Source organism: Benincasa hispida, chromosome 4 (genome assembly GCF_027475165.1).
Source record: "Benincasa hispida cultivar pf3 chromosome 4, pf3_genome.v1.1, whole genome shotgun sequence".
Taxonomy (NCBI): domain Eukaryota; kingdom Viridiplantae; phylum Streptophyta; class Magnoliopsida; order Cucurbitales; family Cucurbitaceae; genus Benincasa; species Benincasa hispida.
In genome coordinates, this window is record NC_143481.1 from 39,873,686 (window position 1) to 39,888,280 (window position 14,595).

The 14,595-nt window shown below is 37.9% G+C and overlaps 1 protein-coding gene across 1 annotated transcript; it reads left to right on the forward strand.

The window, feature by feature from the left end:
• The first annotated feature begins 394 nt into the window (after positions 1–394).
• LOC120075311 (1,4-alpha-glucan-branching enzyme 1, chloroplastic/amyloplastic-like) lies at positions 395–14,114 on the forward strand. The gene is made up of 14 exons (XM_039028580.2): positions 395–873; positions 988–1,098; positions 1,655–1,862; positions 2,112–2,181; positions 2,278–2,547; positions 2,713–3,619; positions 3,779–3,895; positions 4,187–4,249; positions 12,141–12,248; positions 12,609–12,710; positions 13,011–13,078; positions 13,231–13,312; positions 13,462–13,578; positions 13,744–14,114. The coding sequence occupies exons 1-14, from the start codon at positions 796–798 to the stop codon at positions 13,990–13,992; spliced, it is 2,550 nt and encodes an 849-aa protein (XP_038884508.1). The 5' UTR covers positions 395–795; the 3' UTR covers positions 13,993–14,114.
• The last annotated feature ends 481 nt before the right edge of the window (positions 14,115–14,595 follow it).

Sequence of the window (14,595 nt, forward strand, 5' to 3'; positions counted from 1 at the left end):
ATGTTATATACACAAATTTGATAGATTGCTAAATGATACTATATAGACATTAGATGACAATCAAAAGACAATCGATGACAATATTTGAAATTACTAATCGTGTGACAAAAAATGGAGGTAATCAGATGTCAATCAAATGTAATATCAAAAACTGCTAAATGTGAGATATAAAAATAGAATGCAATCAGATGACAATCAAAAGAAATCAAATGATAATATCAGAAACTACTAACTAATTGACAAAATAGAATGCACAAAATGGGTAAAAATAGAAGAGAAAAGAACTAATATTCAAGTAATTGAACATGAAATAAAAATCAGATAATAATCAATACTATTGGCAATTATTCAAAAAACAATATGCATTATTAACAATTGTATAACAATCAAGGTCAAGACTTATTTATTTATTTTTTAAAGTTAATTTTAGCCTTCATGACAATGAGCATGCCATCACACACTAAACGTTATTGCGAGATCCCCTCTCCACCGTCCAACAATTTCCTGTTGAAATCGAGAATTGGATCAGGATCACTGTGAACTATCAATTCGTTACCAGATATATCAAAATTTCACGGTTTGCTAGTCACGTGGAAGATGATGTTTTGTTCACCTTTTATGGACAAATCTCCCCAAAGGAAGGAAGAATTGATCGGAGATGATGACAAAATTGTTTGAGCATAAAGAATTAACGATGGAGATCGTTTTGCTTCGACTGCCCGACTGAGTGAGATATTTTAATCGAAGGGAAATTTCTCGATATCGGAATGCCGAATCGATCCTTAGTTGCACAACATGCTGCCTTCTCCTTGTGTTCTTCCTTCACCTGCTCTTGCTTCTTTGTCACTTTCGGCGAAGAAAATTTTCACTTTGGTACTTCTTATTGTTTATATGATTTCTGAGAAGCCTAAATGCCCCTGTTTTGTTGTGTCCGTTCCCGGGCCTTATTTTTTACTTGTTTGAGGAGTTTTCTATTCATATTGACAGGACTCAAGAAATCAATGGCCTTCACTGAGACAAGAGCTGAATTTTGGGTCTAAAATGTCGAATCACCGGCAGATGAACCCATTTATGCTTCCATTCTCTACTTACAAAAAGGTAATTTTTCTTTCTGATGTTGTTTACTTGCTGTCGTTATATGGTGATTAGCGCCGAACCTGTTCCATGTGTTTTTGATTACTTCTGAAATGTACTTTGCACTTGCTTCATTAATTCAGAAACAAAATGCTTCCATATGGTGAATGATTTCATGCGATTTTGTGTTAGTGTTACTTCCAGTGTATGAAATGGAAGGAATTTCTATTTAATTCAAATTTCAAACTCAAAAGTCAATAAATGCTTATACTTTTTGTTAGTTTAACTGAATGCAAAGGACTCCCAAACCAAGTATGAGGTTTCTAACCCTTGTGGCGATGATTGTCCAAGTATTTTCTATGTTCTGATTGGAGAAATTATTTGTATGGATTTGTGTTTGGGTTTTGATTTTTTGTTGATTCTGAATATATGGAAAGCATTGTGAGCAGTAATCATTTGGAAGAATTTGAAAAGTTATTTTTCTCCACTTGATCTTCACCTTGTATCTCCATTTCATGAAGCACTATTAAAGTGTTTATTTTGGTAATATGTTTCTACACTGATGACTTTCCTTTTTTAGGTTCACAGTCCTGCTATCTCTTCTGTCGTGACAGATGATACACCAAAAGTGTCATCTCCTGATGAAAGCACGGAGAATATTGGCATCTTGAGCCATGATCCAGGCTTGGAATCCTTCAAAGATCATTTCAAGTATAGAGTAGGGAGATATGCTGATCTACTAAACCTTCTAGATAAGCATGAAGGAGGTCTTGACGAATTTGCACGAGGTGCTTTCTTAAACCATATTGAACATTGCTTGCTTTTAAGTCATTCATTGATTATCATGGCAACTACTTCATTTGCAGTACTTCGATGTTATTATCCATTTTTGTAGAGCCTATTTGCTGTGTAATCTGTAGAACATGCTTGTGTTTATTCTGGAGGCATCAATCATCCTCTTGGCTTGAATGAAATATAACTTAATCAGCAACTTTTTGTGCTTTTCTTTAATGCTAACTTCTTCCGTCTTGCTTTAGGATACCTAAAATTTGGATTTAATAGAGAAGAAGATGGGATTGTGTATCGTGAATGGGCTCCAGCTGCACAGTAAGATTTTGTTCTTCTTCTTTTATTTCTCTAGTCATATAAGTGCCTTTATTTTTTGTTGTTCAAAATGGAAATGCCATCTTCTATTATTTTCAGGGAGGCACAAATTATTGGTGACTTTAACGGATGGGACGGAACCAATCACCGAATGGAAAAGAATGAATTTGGCATTTGGAGTATAAAAATTCGTGATCTTAGTGGGAAACCTGCCATTTCTCACAATTCAAGAGTTAAGTTCCGTTTCAAGCATGGAAATGGAGTATGGATTGATCGGATACCTGCTTGGATTAAATATGCCACCGTGGATCCTACTAAATTTGCAGCACCGTATGATGGTGTGTACTGGGACCCACCTCCTTTAGAAAGGTATTTGTTGCCAATGGTTCTTATAACCTTAATCCATATTTACCTTTCCTTTAACTGAGAGCCACTGTCCTATATGAGATTGCCAACACTATTTTCTAGTCTTTGAATCAAAGGATAATTCGTAAGTTAATGCTTCACTATCTTGACCTAGTGACATTAATGCAGGTATGAATTTAAGCATCCACGTCCTGCAAAGCCCAAGGCCCCACGAGTGTATGAAGCTCATGTTGGGATGAGTAGCTCAGAACCACGAGTTAGTTCATACAGAGAATTTGCTGATTTTGTTTTACCTCGTATTAAAGAAAATAACTACAATACAGTCCAATTGATGGCTATTATGGAACATTCGTATTATGCATCATTTGGATATCACGTTACTAACTTTTTTGCTGTAAGCAGTAGATCTGGAACTCCTGAGGACCTAAAATATCTTATTGACAAGGCCCATGGCTTGGGTTTACGGGTGTTGATGGATGTTGTTCATAGCCATGCAAGTAACAATGTCACTGATGGCCTTAATGGCTTTGATGTTGGTCAAAGTACCCAAGATTCTTATTTCCACACTGGAGATCGTGGTTACCATAAGCTGTGGGATAGTAGACTCTTCAATTATGCCAACTGGGAAGTTCTGCGTTTCCTTTTATCAAACATAAGATGGTGGTTGGAGGAGTACCAATTTGATGGCTTTCGATTTGATGGCGTAACTTCAATGCTGTATCATCACCATGGAATCAACATGGCTTTCACTGGAACTTATAATGAGTACTTCAGTGAAGCAACAGATGTTGATGCTGTCGTGTATTTGATGCTAGCAAATAATCTGACTCACAGCATTTTGCCAGATGCAACTGTAATTGCTGAAGATGTTTCGGGCATGCCTGGTCTTGGAAGACCTGTTTCCGAAGGGGGTATTGGTTTTGACTACCGTCTTCAAATGGCCATTCCTGACAAATGGATTGATTACTTGAAGAACAAAAGTGATGAGGAATGGTCCATGGGGGAAATAAGTTGGAACTTGACAAATAGAAGATATTCAGAGAAGTGTATATCTTATGCTGAGAGTCATGATCAGGTGAGATTCTTATTCTCATTCTTTTATTTTTATTCTACTTCTATCGTTTAATAACAAAAAGAGTAGTTACAAAATTGATGTCGTGTTGTTAATTCTCTTATGATTTTTGTCAAAATTAATATCGCTGTACCTTATTTTTCCTTTGCGTTTACTGGACAGTCGATTGTTGGAGACAAGACTATTGCATTTCTGCTGATGGATAAAGAAATGTATTCTGGAATGTCTTGTTTGACAGATGCATCTCCCGTAGTTGAAAGAGGGATTTCACTCCACAAGGTTTAGTTCCTTCCTAATTCATAGATGCATCTAATAGGCGGCTTTATCATTATAGGGAATAAAAGGCGGCTTTAGGGAGATTTTTTTTTCTTGTTTCTGGCATGATATTGAAGGTCTCATTCCAGACTCAGTGTGTCCAATTATTATTAACATAACAGTATTATTTCAAGTCTATGTTCAAACATAATTGATGATTTCCGATCTTCTTAGACCTTGTTATCTTCCCATCAATTATTCTCAGCTTTTTGGTCATCCTATTCTGACGCTAAGCTGTCACTTTTTGTTTGGCAGATGATACATTTTATAACCATGGCCTTAGGAGGGGAAGGTTATCTTAATTTCATGGGAAACGAGGTGAATGTAGTTTCTAATTCTTCTGATCAATCTCTTGGCCTGTAGGTAATATATAAAGTTGTGTCACTAATAAACCAATCTTAGCTTACATTTTAGTTTTTGTTGGAAGTTCTTTTTAAGGTTAAATTCAAAATTTGGACCCTATATGTTATCCATTGTGTCCATTTAGTACGCGTCCCTTAAAGAATTCTAATTACATTCCTAGTATTTCAATTCTTTCAATTTTTTTTTCTAATAGGTTTTGTTAACTCTGTTAGTTTAACATCAATTGAGTGTGCAAGGTGGATTATATATAGGTAGAAACCTATGTTGTGTCAGATAATCATAATTTCATACAGTTAAGCATGCCACATCTGTACAGAACCAATAAAGTTAATGGAAAAACCTTATTAAGAACTAAATTGAAAGTTCTATAAGACATCATAGGAACTTTTTAAATTCTAGAAACTAGATATGTAATTTAGCCCTTTATTTTTTTAGTTATGTGTTGAAAATGTTGTTTAGCCCTAAGGGCATTTGAGTCTTTTTACGTGGTGTCTATAGTCTAGGGTTTCTTACCTTTGGGTATTTATACCTGTTCCTGTATTGTGTACTGTGTATCAAAAATTAATAAAAAACTCTTATTGTGGTTTTTTCTCCCTGGTCTAGGGTTTTCCACGTAACCTTGGTATTTTCTCTTCTACCCTTTAGTTTTCAATATGGTATCAGAGAACGGTGATGAGACTGTAGTTGGGATAGAAGAAATTTAGTCGTCAACCCTAGCAGGGGATGGAACTCCGATGGAAAATTCCCAAAGTGTTGAAATTAGGGCTGCCGTCGACCAATATTTGCGATCTTTATTGGGCCATTACAGATCTAGTCGTTCGTGCAGCATCAGACAACCGCTGATAGGGCAGACCCGACCGACCTCGTTCCCTTCATCGCGCAGCCGTACAATGGGTTCCCACTGATCGAATAACCTTTTCCAATCGAGTACAGTGGTTCCCTTCCTCTGTCGAGTGCTCCAGCCGCCGTCGGAGGTCTTCAATCGCAGCCGTCATAGCCGATCGGACAGCCTTCAATCGCAACCCAGTCGACCTTCAATTGCAGCCCAGTCAGCCTTCAATCGCTTCTGCCCGGTCCTTCAAACCAAGTGCCGGTCCAACCGAACCAACCAGTCCAGCCGAACCCGATCCAACAAGCCCAACCGGTTCATCAGGCCCATTTATTTGTCCAGCCGATCACTACCCCCACAGCAGCAGAGACTGTTTCTTCGGGGGTTTATGGGCAGAAATAACCCACAGTGGGTTTTGGCGGAACCATTGATTTTCAACAACAATTGGCTAATTTGCAGCAGATTTATGCGCTCGAGGCAGCCTTTAGATCCATGACAAATCCTTCGACCAACTTTCATCCAGATGTGTATTCGGGCCTCCCGTTATGTTTAGAAACACCAGTAATTGCTTACCCTACTTTACCTATTGCAAACATTATGCTTGGTTCTGGAGGCAATTCTGCAGGAATAACTATCGGAGAAAAACTTAAAGGCCTAAACTATTTTTCCTGGTCTCAACCTGTAAAAATGGTCCTCGAGGGAAGGCACAAGTTCAGATATCTAACTGGGGAGATACAAGACCGAACCCTGGGGATCATCAGGAACGTATATGGAAGGGGGAGGATTTCCTCCTCCGCTCGATTTTGATAAACAGTATGGAATCCTAGATCAGGAAGCCTCTACTTTATTCAGCGTTAGCTCGGGATATTTGGGAAGCTGTTCAGAAACTATATTCGAAGAGACAGAACGCTTCACGACTTTATACATTGAGGAAACAAGTACATGAGTGCAAGCAGGGGACTCTTGATGTAACGTCCTATTTCAATAAATTGTCACTATTGTGGCAAGAAATTGATCTGTGTCGGAAGTAGTTTGGAATTGCCCAGTCGACGGGATTTAGTATTTGAAGATTGAGGAGGCTAACTGCGTATATGATTTCCTGGCGGCTTGAACTTGAAATTTGATGGCATCGGAGCCGGATTTTGGGACAAAGACCGATGTCATCCCTGATGGAAGTTTGCTCAGAAGTCAGATTAGAAGAAGATAGAACCAGTACTATGAATGGTACAACAACCACTACCTTAGACTTTGCTGCATTTGGAGTCAAGTCGTTTGGATCAGAGAGACAAACAAATGGAAGGCCCCGGCCAATTTGTGAACGCGGTAAGAAACCATGGCACACAAAAAACCAATGCTGGAAATTAAATGATTGTCCACCAAATGGCAAGCGACGTCCTCCAAATGATAAGTCTAAATCCAGTCGAGCCTTCGTTGGTGAAACGGTTGATGGTGCTCCCTAGGTGGCCAATCCTGTGGATCCAGGCACAGTTGGAACCGACAATATTGTCCAATCACGTACTCCTCAGTCATTTAGTTTCTTTGTTGAGGGGATGAATCTTGGATTTTTGACTCAGGAGCAACTGACCACCTTAACTGGATCATCTGATCAATTCTTCTCCTATTATCCAAGCGCTGGAAATGAGAGAATACGAATTGCAGATGGGTCTTTTGCCTCCGTTGCTGGAAAGGGTCACTTATCTCCGATTCAAGGATTGATTTTACAGAATATTTTATATGTGCCAAAGATATCTTACAATTTGCTATCGGTCAGTAAAATAACTAGATATTTGAACTGCAAAGTTGTTTTCTCACCAGATGATGTTTCGTTTCAGGACCTGAGCTTGGGGAAGACGATTGGCACTGCCCGGCACAATAGGGGACTCTATTTCCTTTCCGATGATGCTTCTTCTAGGAGTTTGTCTAGGATTAGTTTATTGTCTTCTCTTACTGTTTCTGAAACTGATTTTTTATTGTCACTTTCGTCTTGGACCTCGAAGCTTTCATTATATGAAATATCTGTTTCCCCACTTATTTTGTAATGTAAATGTGTTGTCTTTATTTTGTGATGTTTGTATTCGTGCAAAGTAGCCCATGGCCTCTTTTACTTCACAACCCTATAAACCTTCCCAATCTTTCCACTTGATACATAGTGACATTTGGGGTCCGTTTAATGTCACAACTGTATCAGGTAAACAGTGGTTTGTCACCTTCATTGATGATCACACTCGTCTTACATGGGTGTTTCTCCTTATAGACAAATTTGAAGTGACGGCGGTATTCCAACAGTTTTACACTATCGCTGAAACTCAATTCAATACCAAAATTGTCATTCTTCGGAGTGACAATTGATGTGAGTTTATTAATTAGTCCCTTCGTGAGTTTTTAACCTTTAAAGGCATCATCCACCAAAATTCCTGTGCCCATACCCCTCAGCAGAATGGGGTGACTAAGTGGAAAAACCGCCACCTTATTGAAGTAACCCGATCTCTCATGATACCGACATCCTTACCCTCGTATCTATGGGGAGATACTGTACTTACTGCAACTCATCTCATCAATCGGATGCCCTCTCGTGTGCTCAAGTTCCAAAAACCCTTAGAGTATTTTAAAGAGTCTTTCTCGTCCACTCGCCTTTTCCCAGATGTTCCCCTTAGGGTGTTTGGCTGTACCGTTTTTGTTCATAATCATGGTCCCCACCAGAGTAAGTTTGCTCCTCAGGCCAAAAAATGTGTGTTTGTTGGGTATCCACTTCATCAACGGGGCTACAAGTGTTTTCAGCCTTCCTCTCGAAAGTATTTTATCACCATGGATTCCACCTTTCAAGAGGACAAACAATTTTTTCCTGTTAGTCCTCTTCAGGGGAAGACCACTAGTGAAGAGGCTAATGCATCTGCCTACTCTGTTCCTTTAGACCTGTTTCCTGAGCCTATTCTTGAAACAAATGACTCTGTCCTTACAAAACAAGTGTTTTGGATAACCTACTATAGGAAGAATCTCCGAAAAGAAATAGTTCCCAAAATAGCTCCCTCTGTTGCTCCACCAGAAGGTGTCCAAGAGTCAAAACCAGAACCAGCTCAAGGTACCTCTATTCTTGATGATAATGAATATGTTGAAGGTGATGTAGTGAACTCTGGCAAAGTTAGGATCGATGGTGGTGGTGAATTTTCAGGTGATACACAAGGAACTGAAAATGTGCAACAGTTGGGTACAGATAAACAGGTAGACAAGACTAGTGAGATTGATGCTACCTTGGATTTACTGATTACCCTACGGAAGGGTACGAGGTCCTACACCAAACACTCTATGAAAAACTTCTTGTCCTACAGTAACTTGTCTACGAGATTTAAGGCTTTCACTACCAGCCTGGATACCGTGATGATTCCAGGTAATGTGCACAAGGCTCTGGAAGTTCCTGAATGACAAGTCGCATTTATGGAGAAAATGCAGACACTTGAGACAAACAGAACGTGGGATCTGGTTGTTCTTCTGAAAGGTCACAAAACAGTCGGGTGCAAGGGGTGTTCACTGTCAAATACAAGTCTGATGGGACGTTCGATAGATATAAAGCCAGGTTGGTTGCAAAAAGGTTCATTTAGACATATGGGGTGGATTACTTAGAAACCTTCTCACCTGTGGCAAAACTTAACACAATTCGTGTTCTTCTCTCCGTTGCCGTTAATCAAGACTGGCCCTTACATTAATTGATCTGAAAAATGCGTTTCTGAATGGTGAGTTGGAAAAAGAGGTCTATATGAACCCACCTCCAGGTTTTGAAGCATGGTTTGGCAATCAGGTTCGCAAATTAAAGAAGCCTCTGTATGGCCTGAAGCAGTCTCCTAGAGCCTGGTTCGATAGGTTTACTATCTTTGTCAAGTCCCAGGGGTTGGTTCAAGGGCATTCTGATCACACCTTGTTCACTAAGAGGTCAACACCAGGAAAAGTAGCTGTTCGGATTGTCTATGTTGATGATATTATCTTGTCAAGTGATGATTCAATAGAGATTGGTAGGTTGAAACAAAAGATGGCAGATGAGTTCGAGATCAAAGATCTTGGTGACTTGAGATATTTCCTAGGAATGGAGGTAGCAAGATCAAAGGAAGGGATCTCGGTGTCTCAGAGGAAATATACGCTTGACTTGTTGAGAGAAACTGGAATGACTGGGTGCAAACCTGCAGATACGCCAGTAGAAGTCAATAGCAATTTGGTAGAATCAGTAGAAGATGTCCCTGTTAATAGAGAAAGATATCAACGGCTTATGGGGAAGCTGATCTATCTTTCACATACCAGGCCTGATATATCGTATGCAGTTAGTTTGGTTAGTCGGTTTATGTAGGCTCCTTATGAAAGACACATGAAGGCAGTTACATAGATTCTGAGGTATCTAAAGTCTACGCCTGGAAAAGGCTTGGTGTTCAGAAAACATGACAAAAGATGCATTGAGGTCTACACAGATTCCGACTGGGCTGGTTCCATTACTGATAGAAAGTCTATCTTGAGATATTGTACTTTTGTGTGGGGAAATTTAGTTACCTGGCGGAGTAAGAAGCAAGGTGTCGTGGCTAGAAGTAGTGCCGAAGCAAAATACAGAGCTATGAGACTAGGTATTTGTGAAGAAATTTGGTTGAAAAAGGTTCTGGTAGATCTTCATCAGGAAAGTCATGACCCGACGAGATTTTATTGTGATAATAAGGCTGCTATTAATATTGCTAACGATCCTGTCCAACACGATAGAACCAAACATGTTATCTACGCCCAGAGAAACTAATCAACCGACACTTCATCAAAGAGAAACTGAATAACGGTAATATCTGCATTCCCTTCCCTATGTTCCGTCCAGTCAATAGATAGCGGATGTCCTCACCAAAGGGTTATCGAGATAGACATTTGACACCGGTGTTAGCAAGTTGGGTCTCATTGATATCTACGCCCCAACTTGAGGGAGAGTGTTGAAAATGTTGTTTAGCCTTAAGGGCATTTTAGTTTTTTTACGTGGTGTCTACAGTTTAGGGTTTCTTACCTTTGACTATTTATACCTGTTTCTATATTGTGTTTGACAAAACTCACCATCTAACACCAATCCATGCTTAAAACGCTTCTTCAAATAAGCAATGGCAGTATCATTTGACGAAGCATTATCAACTGTCAATGTCATAACCCTTTCAATACCCCACTGTTTTAGATATTTCTCAACCTCTTTTCCTATCGTCTCCCCTCTATGATTCTCAATTTGGGTGAAATTAAGAATTCTCTTATGTAATTTCCAATCTTTATCAATAAAGTGTGCAGTCAAAATCAAATAGTTCATATTTTAGATTGATGACCTCGTATTAGTTGTGAGTGACACTCTATATCCTTCTTTCACAAAAATGTCTTTCAACTTCTCTTTCGTGCTATCATATATTCCCAAAATATCCTTAGCAATTGTTTTTCGAGAAGGAAGAACAAAATTAGGTTCTACTAACGTCAAAGTCCCATTCATAAACCTCTTCAATCCTTGGTTCTCCACGAATTTAAATGACAACTCATCTATTACAATCATCTCAGCAAGTAGTTTTCAAGCACTCTCAATAGTAAACATCTTATAACTAATGGATGAATGTGATTGTGAACCATCTCCAATACCCTCATTCTTCTTAAAAACCAATTTTGTGTTACATCTAACTTACACTTCTTAATGTGGTAAGGATTTTTTTTTACAATAGTGTTCAATATGCATTCTCATAGTTGAATTTCCATTCCTTCTAGGATGACATGTATACACCATACCACAATAGTTACATTTAGCATGTGGATCATCATCATTATATTTAGAACATTTAGTAAAGTGATCCCATACTATAGATAAATTTTTTCTTTTTCTTCCATTTGCATGCTTTGAAACTATCTCCTCACTTTCATCTTTTCGTGGTGGTGGTACTGGTGGCATCACAACAACATCATCATTGGAATCGTTGCTCTTGCTCAAGCTCAAGTTCATTGTGATGGTACCTATAAAGGGGGAAGTAGAGAGAAAACTTATTACCATCAAAGAAAATGAGATTAAAATTCTATGAAAATCATTTACTTAAACTAAAAATTCAAATATTCCATTGAATTGAACCCTTCCCTCCCTCGGTAGTTGGCCTCCACCACAACCACATATTCTTTTTTTTTTTCTTTTTTTTTTTTTTTTTTTTACCTGAATGCCCGATGCCGAGCAAAATGGGTGGAATCTTTTGTCGAGACTGTCGACATCAAGGGAGAAGGAGAACTGATGAGTGAAGACTGAGGGAAGACGAAGAGATGGAATCGGAGATAAAGAGGACGAAGAGATAAAGACGAAGAGATGGAATCGACTGAGGACTGAGGGAAGATGAAACCTGAGGTCGAAGTTTCGAACGAGTGGCTGAAGGCTGAAGTTGAAATGAAGAGTGAAGAAGACGAAGACTCGAACTCGAAGCTGAAATGAAGAGTGAACTGTGTATGACGAATCAGAATCACGAATCAGAGCGAGCAGTGACCACAAACCCTAAACGAAAGTAGAAGAAAGGAAACGTTTTCATTTTATATATTAATATTATATATATATTGAAACGGTTCGGTTCGGTTTAGGAACCGATTTTCAAACTTGGAACCGAACCGAACCGTTTAAATTCAATTTTAACATTCCAACGAACTGCATCGAACCGAATTTTTCGGATTTGCTGATAAATCGGTTCGGTTTAAGAGGTTTTGCTGTCCACCCCTAGTGTCTATGTGTAAAAAATCAATACAAAACTCTTATCGTGGTTTTTTCTTCCTAGTCTAGGGTTTTCCACGTAACCTTGGTGTTTTCTCTTCTACCCTTTAGTTTTCAATATTATGATTATATTTTTTTTTAAAACAGAAGCAAGACTTTTTTTTAGTTATGATTATAATTTTTTATATGTGCGTTGTGGTTTTGAATAGTTTTATTGCACATTCTTAACTACTATCATTTTATGTGACTTTTTTATTAAAAGAATTATTTTATGTGAATTTTATTATTGATGTTTATAGTTCGGGCATCCTGAGTGGATTGACTTCCCACGAGAAGGTAATGGGTGGAGTTATGACAAGTGTAGGCGACAATGGAATCTGCCTGACACAGACCACCTGAGATACAAGGTCGGATGTTGCTTGTGTATACATTAATATGTTAATTATTAGGTTCACATCAGAAAATATGTTAATTATTTTCTCGCATGATGCCTCTTTTTATTCTTAAAAATGATAACAGCGTGACCATTTGTCCTGAACCATAAAGTTTGTTCAAGTTCATTAGACCTATGTTGTGACTTAAAACAAATCAACGAAAAAATAGTTGCAGCTTTTCCATTTTGGAATTCAAGGGTGCCGACTTTCTAGCAATCTATGCATTTTTCAATCTTGTTAATGACTTCTGATTTTTCCTTTTTCCATATTTGATTTGCTTCTGTCGGCTTCAGGTAGTTAGGCTCATAACATTATCCCATATCCCTGGTACAGTTTTTGAATGCTTTTGACAGAGCAATGAACTCCCTTGATGATAAGTTTTCCTTCCTTGCATCAAGTAAGCAGATTGTGAGCTGTACAAGTGAAGAAGACAAGGTGCATACTCCCCTCAAACCTGAAAAACTGAATCTTTTTAACAGTAATTTGTATTCTTGGATTATATAGTTAGGAACTATATCACACGATGGGATCATGATAAAATGCAAAGTATGCTACACTAATATTTGAGGGGAATGAAAGTAATCTATGATAGTGAGAGGTTCCATTTAGATATTAATATCTTGAGACAAAAAAGGCCGACAGTGGCCATTACTTAAGACCATTTATAGTTGAAGCCTGGAGTTGATCATATGCACTGTTCTGCAAACATTAAAACAATTGACTGTCGTGATGTAGGTGATCGTCTTTGAACGTGGAGACCTAGTGTTTGTGTTCAACTTTCATCCCATAAACACATATGACGGGTATGTGGTTTTGTGATGTTGAGCAGTCGGATCTGCCTGCATTTCAATAAGTTCGTAGCGCACAAGACTGCGCATATATGGATTGAATCATAATCATAGTATAGCCAATCTAGTCTTACAATTATGTAATTTTGTGCTCCAAATGCATACAGATACAAAGTCGGGTGTGACTTACCTGGAAAATACCGAGTCGCGCTTGATAGCGATGCTTGGGACTTTGGCGGACATGGAAGAGTAAGAAATCCGTGGTGCTTAATCATTTTCTTACGTTAGTTGCATGGAGAATGTAGAAGCCTTAACTTTTTATTCATTTCCTTCTTTGGAATGCATAAGAAAAAACATGTTGCTTCTCTGATCTTTAGCTTTTCATGCATTGGCAACAGGTAGGCCACGACGTCGACCATTTTACGTCCCCAGAAGGAATCCCTGGGGTGTCCGAAACAAATTTTAACAACCGACCCAATTCCTTCAAAGTTCTTTCACCAGCTCGAACGTGTGTGGTATGATAAACATGGTTATTTGATTCTTTTTTAATTTTATGATCCTTGAACATCAAGGATCCTTCCATTTCCTCTCATGGCATTCAAATGACATTTTTTCATGTTTCTCTTAGTGAGAGCTCAATAGATTTTCATAAATACACCTGCTATGTATTCTTTTGAAAGGTTTACCACAGAGTTGATGAAAGCAAAGAGAAAGAAAATGATAATTTAGTTGGTGCAAACGAGGCACGTGCTACCGATGTCTTTGCAAGGCATGTGGAGGATGACAATGAAGGATCTGCAGGTGGCGAAGAAGAGAACGATATTGCTGCAGGCGAGATTTCAAAGATTGAAGATGATACTGATACGAGAAAAACTGAAGATGGTGATGTTGACTCGAATAAGATTGAAGATTTGCCAGTGAGAGATTAGAGAGAGGATATCAGATTGAGTAAAAAAACTTGTATGCTTTTATAAATACATTGGCTGATGTAAATATACAAAACTCTGTTTACTTTGGCCAACTATGGAAATCCAATAAGCTTGATTGATAATCCTCGTATGACTTAAATCGGGTAATTTTGAAAATAAAATGCGCATTCAATTTTCGTTTTACGTTTTTAAAATCTATGCTTAATTTGTCCAAATTCTCTTTAGTTTTTACCTTTATTTTATAAAAAAAAAATTGAATTTCTAGTTAAAATCTAAAAAACAACCAAAAATCACCTTTTTTTTTAGTTCTTAAATTTTGACAGTTTTAGGGAACATTAGTTAGAAATTTATGAATGAACGTATTTTACAAGCTTAATCTTTAAAATTCATTGGTAATTTTCAAACTCTATTATAAATACTTGTATTTGAATGGGTAGAGATTACATTTCTATTGGAAAGTAAGCTTACATTTTTTTACTAATAAAATCCTAATCAATTGTGTATTTTCTTACGACTTTTTAAATAGCTTTTACCTTTCTTAACTATTTGAATTTTTACCCTTGAGTTTGAGTTACATGTCTATTTCGTTCTTTAGTTTTTTAT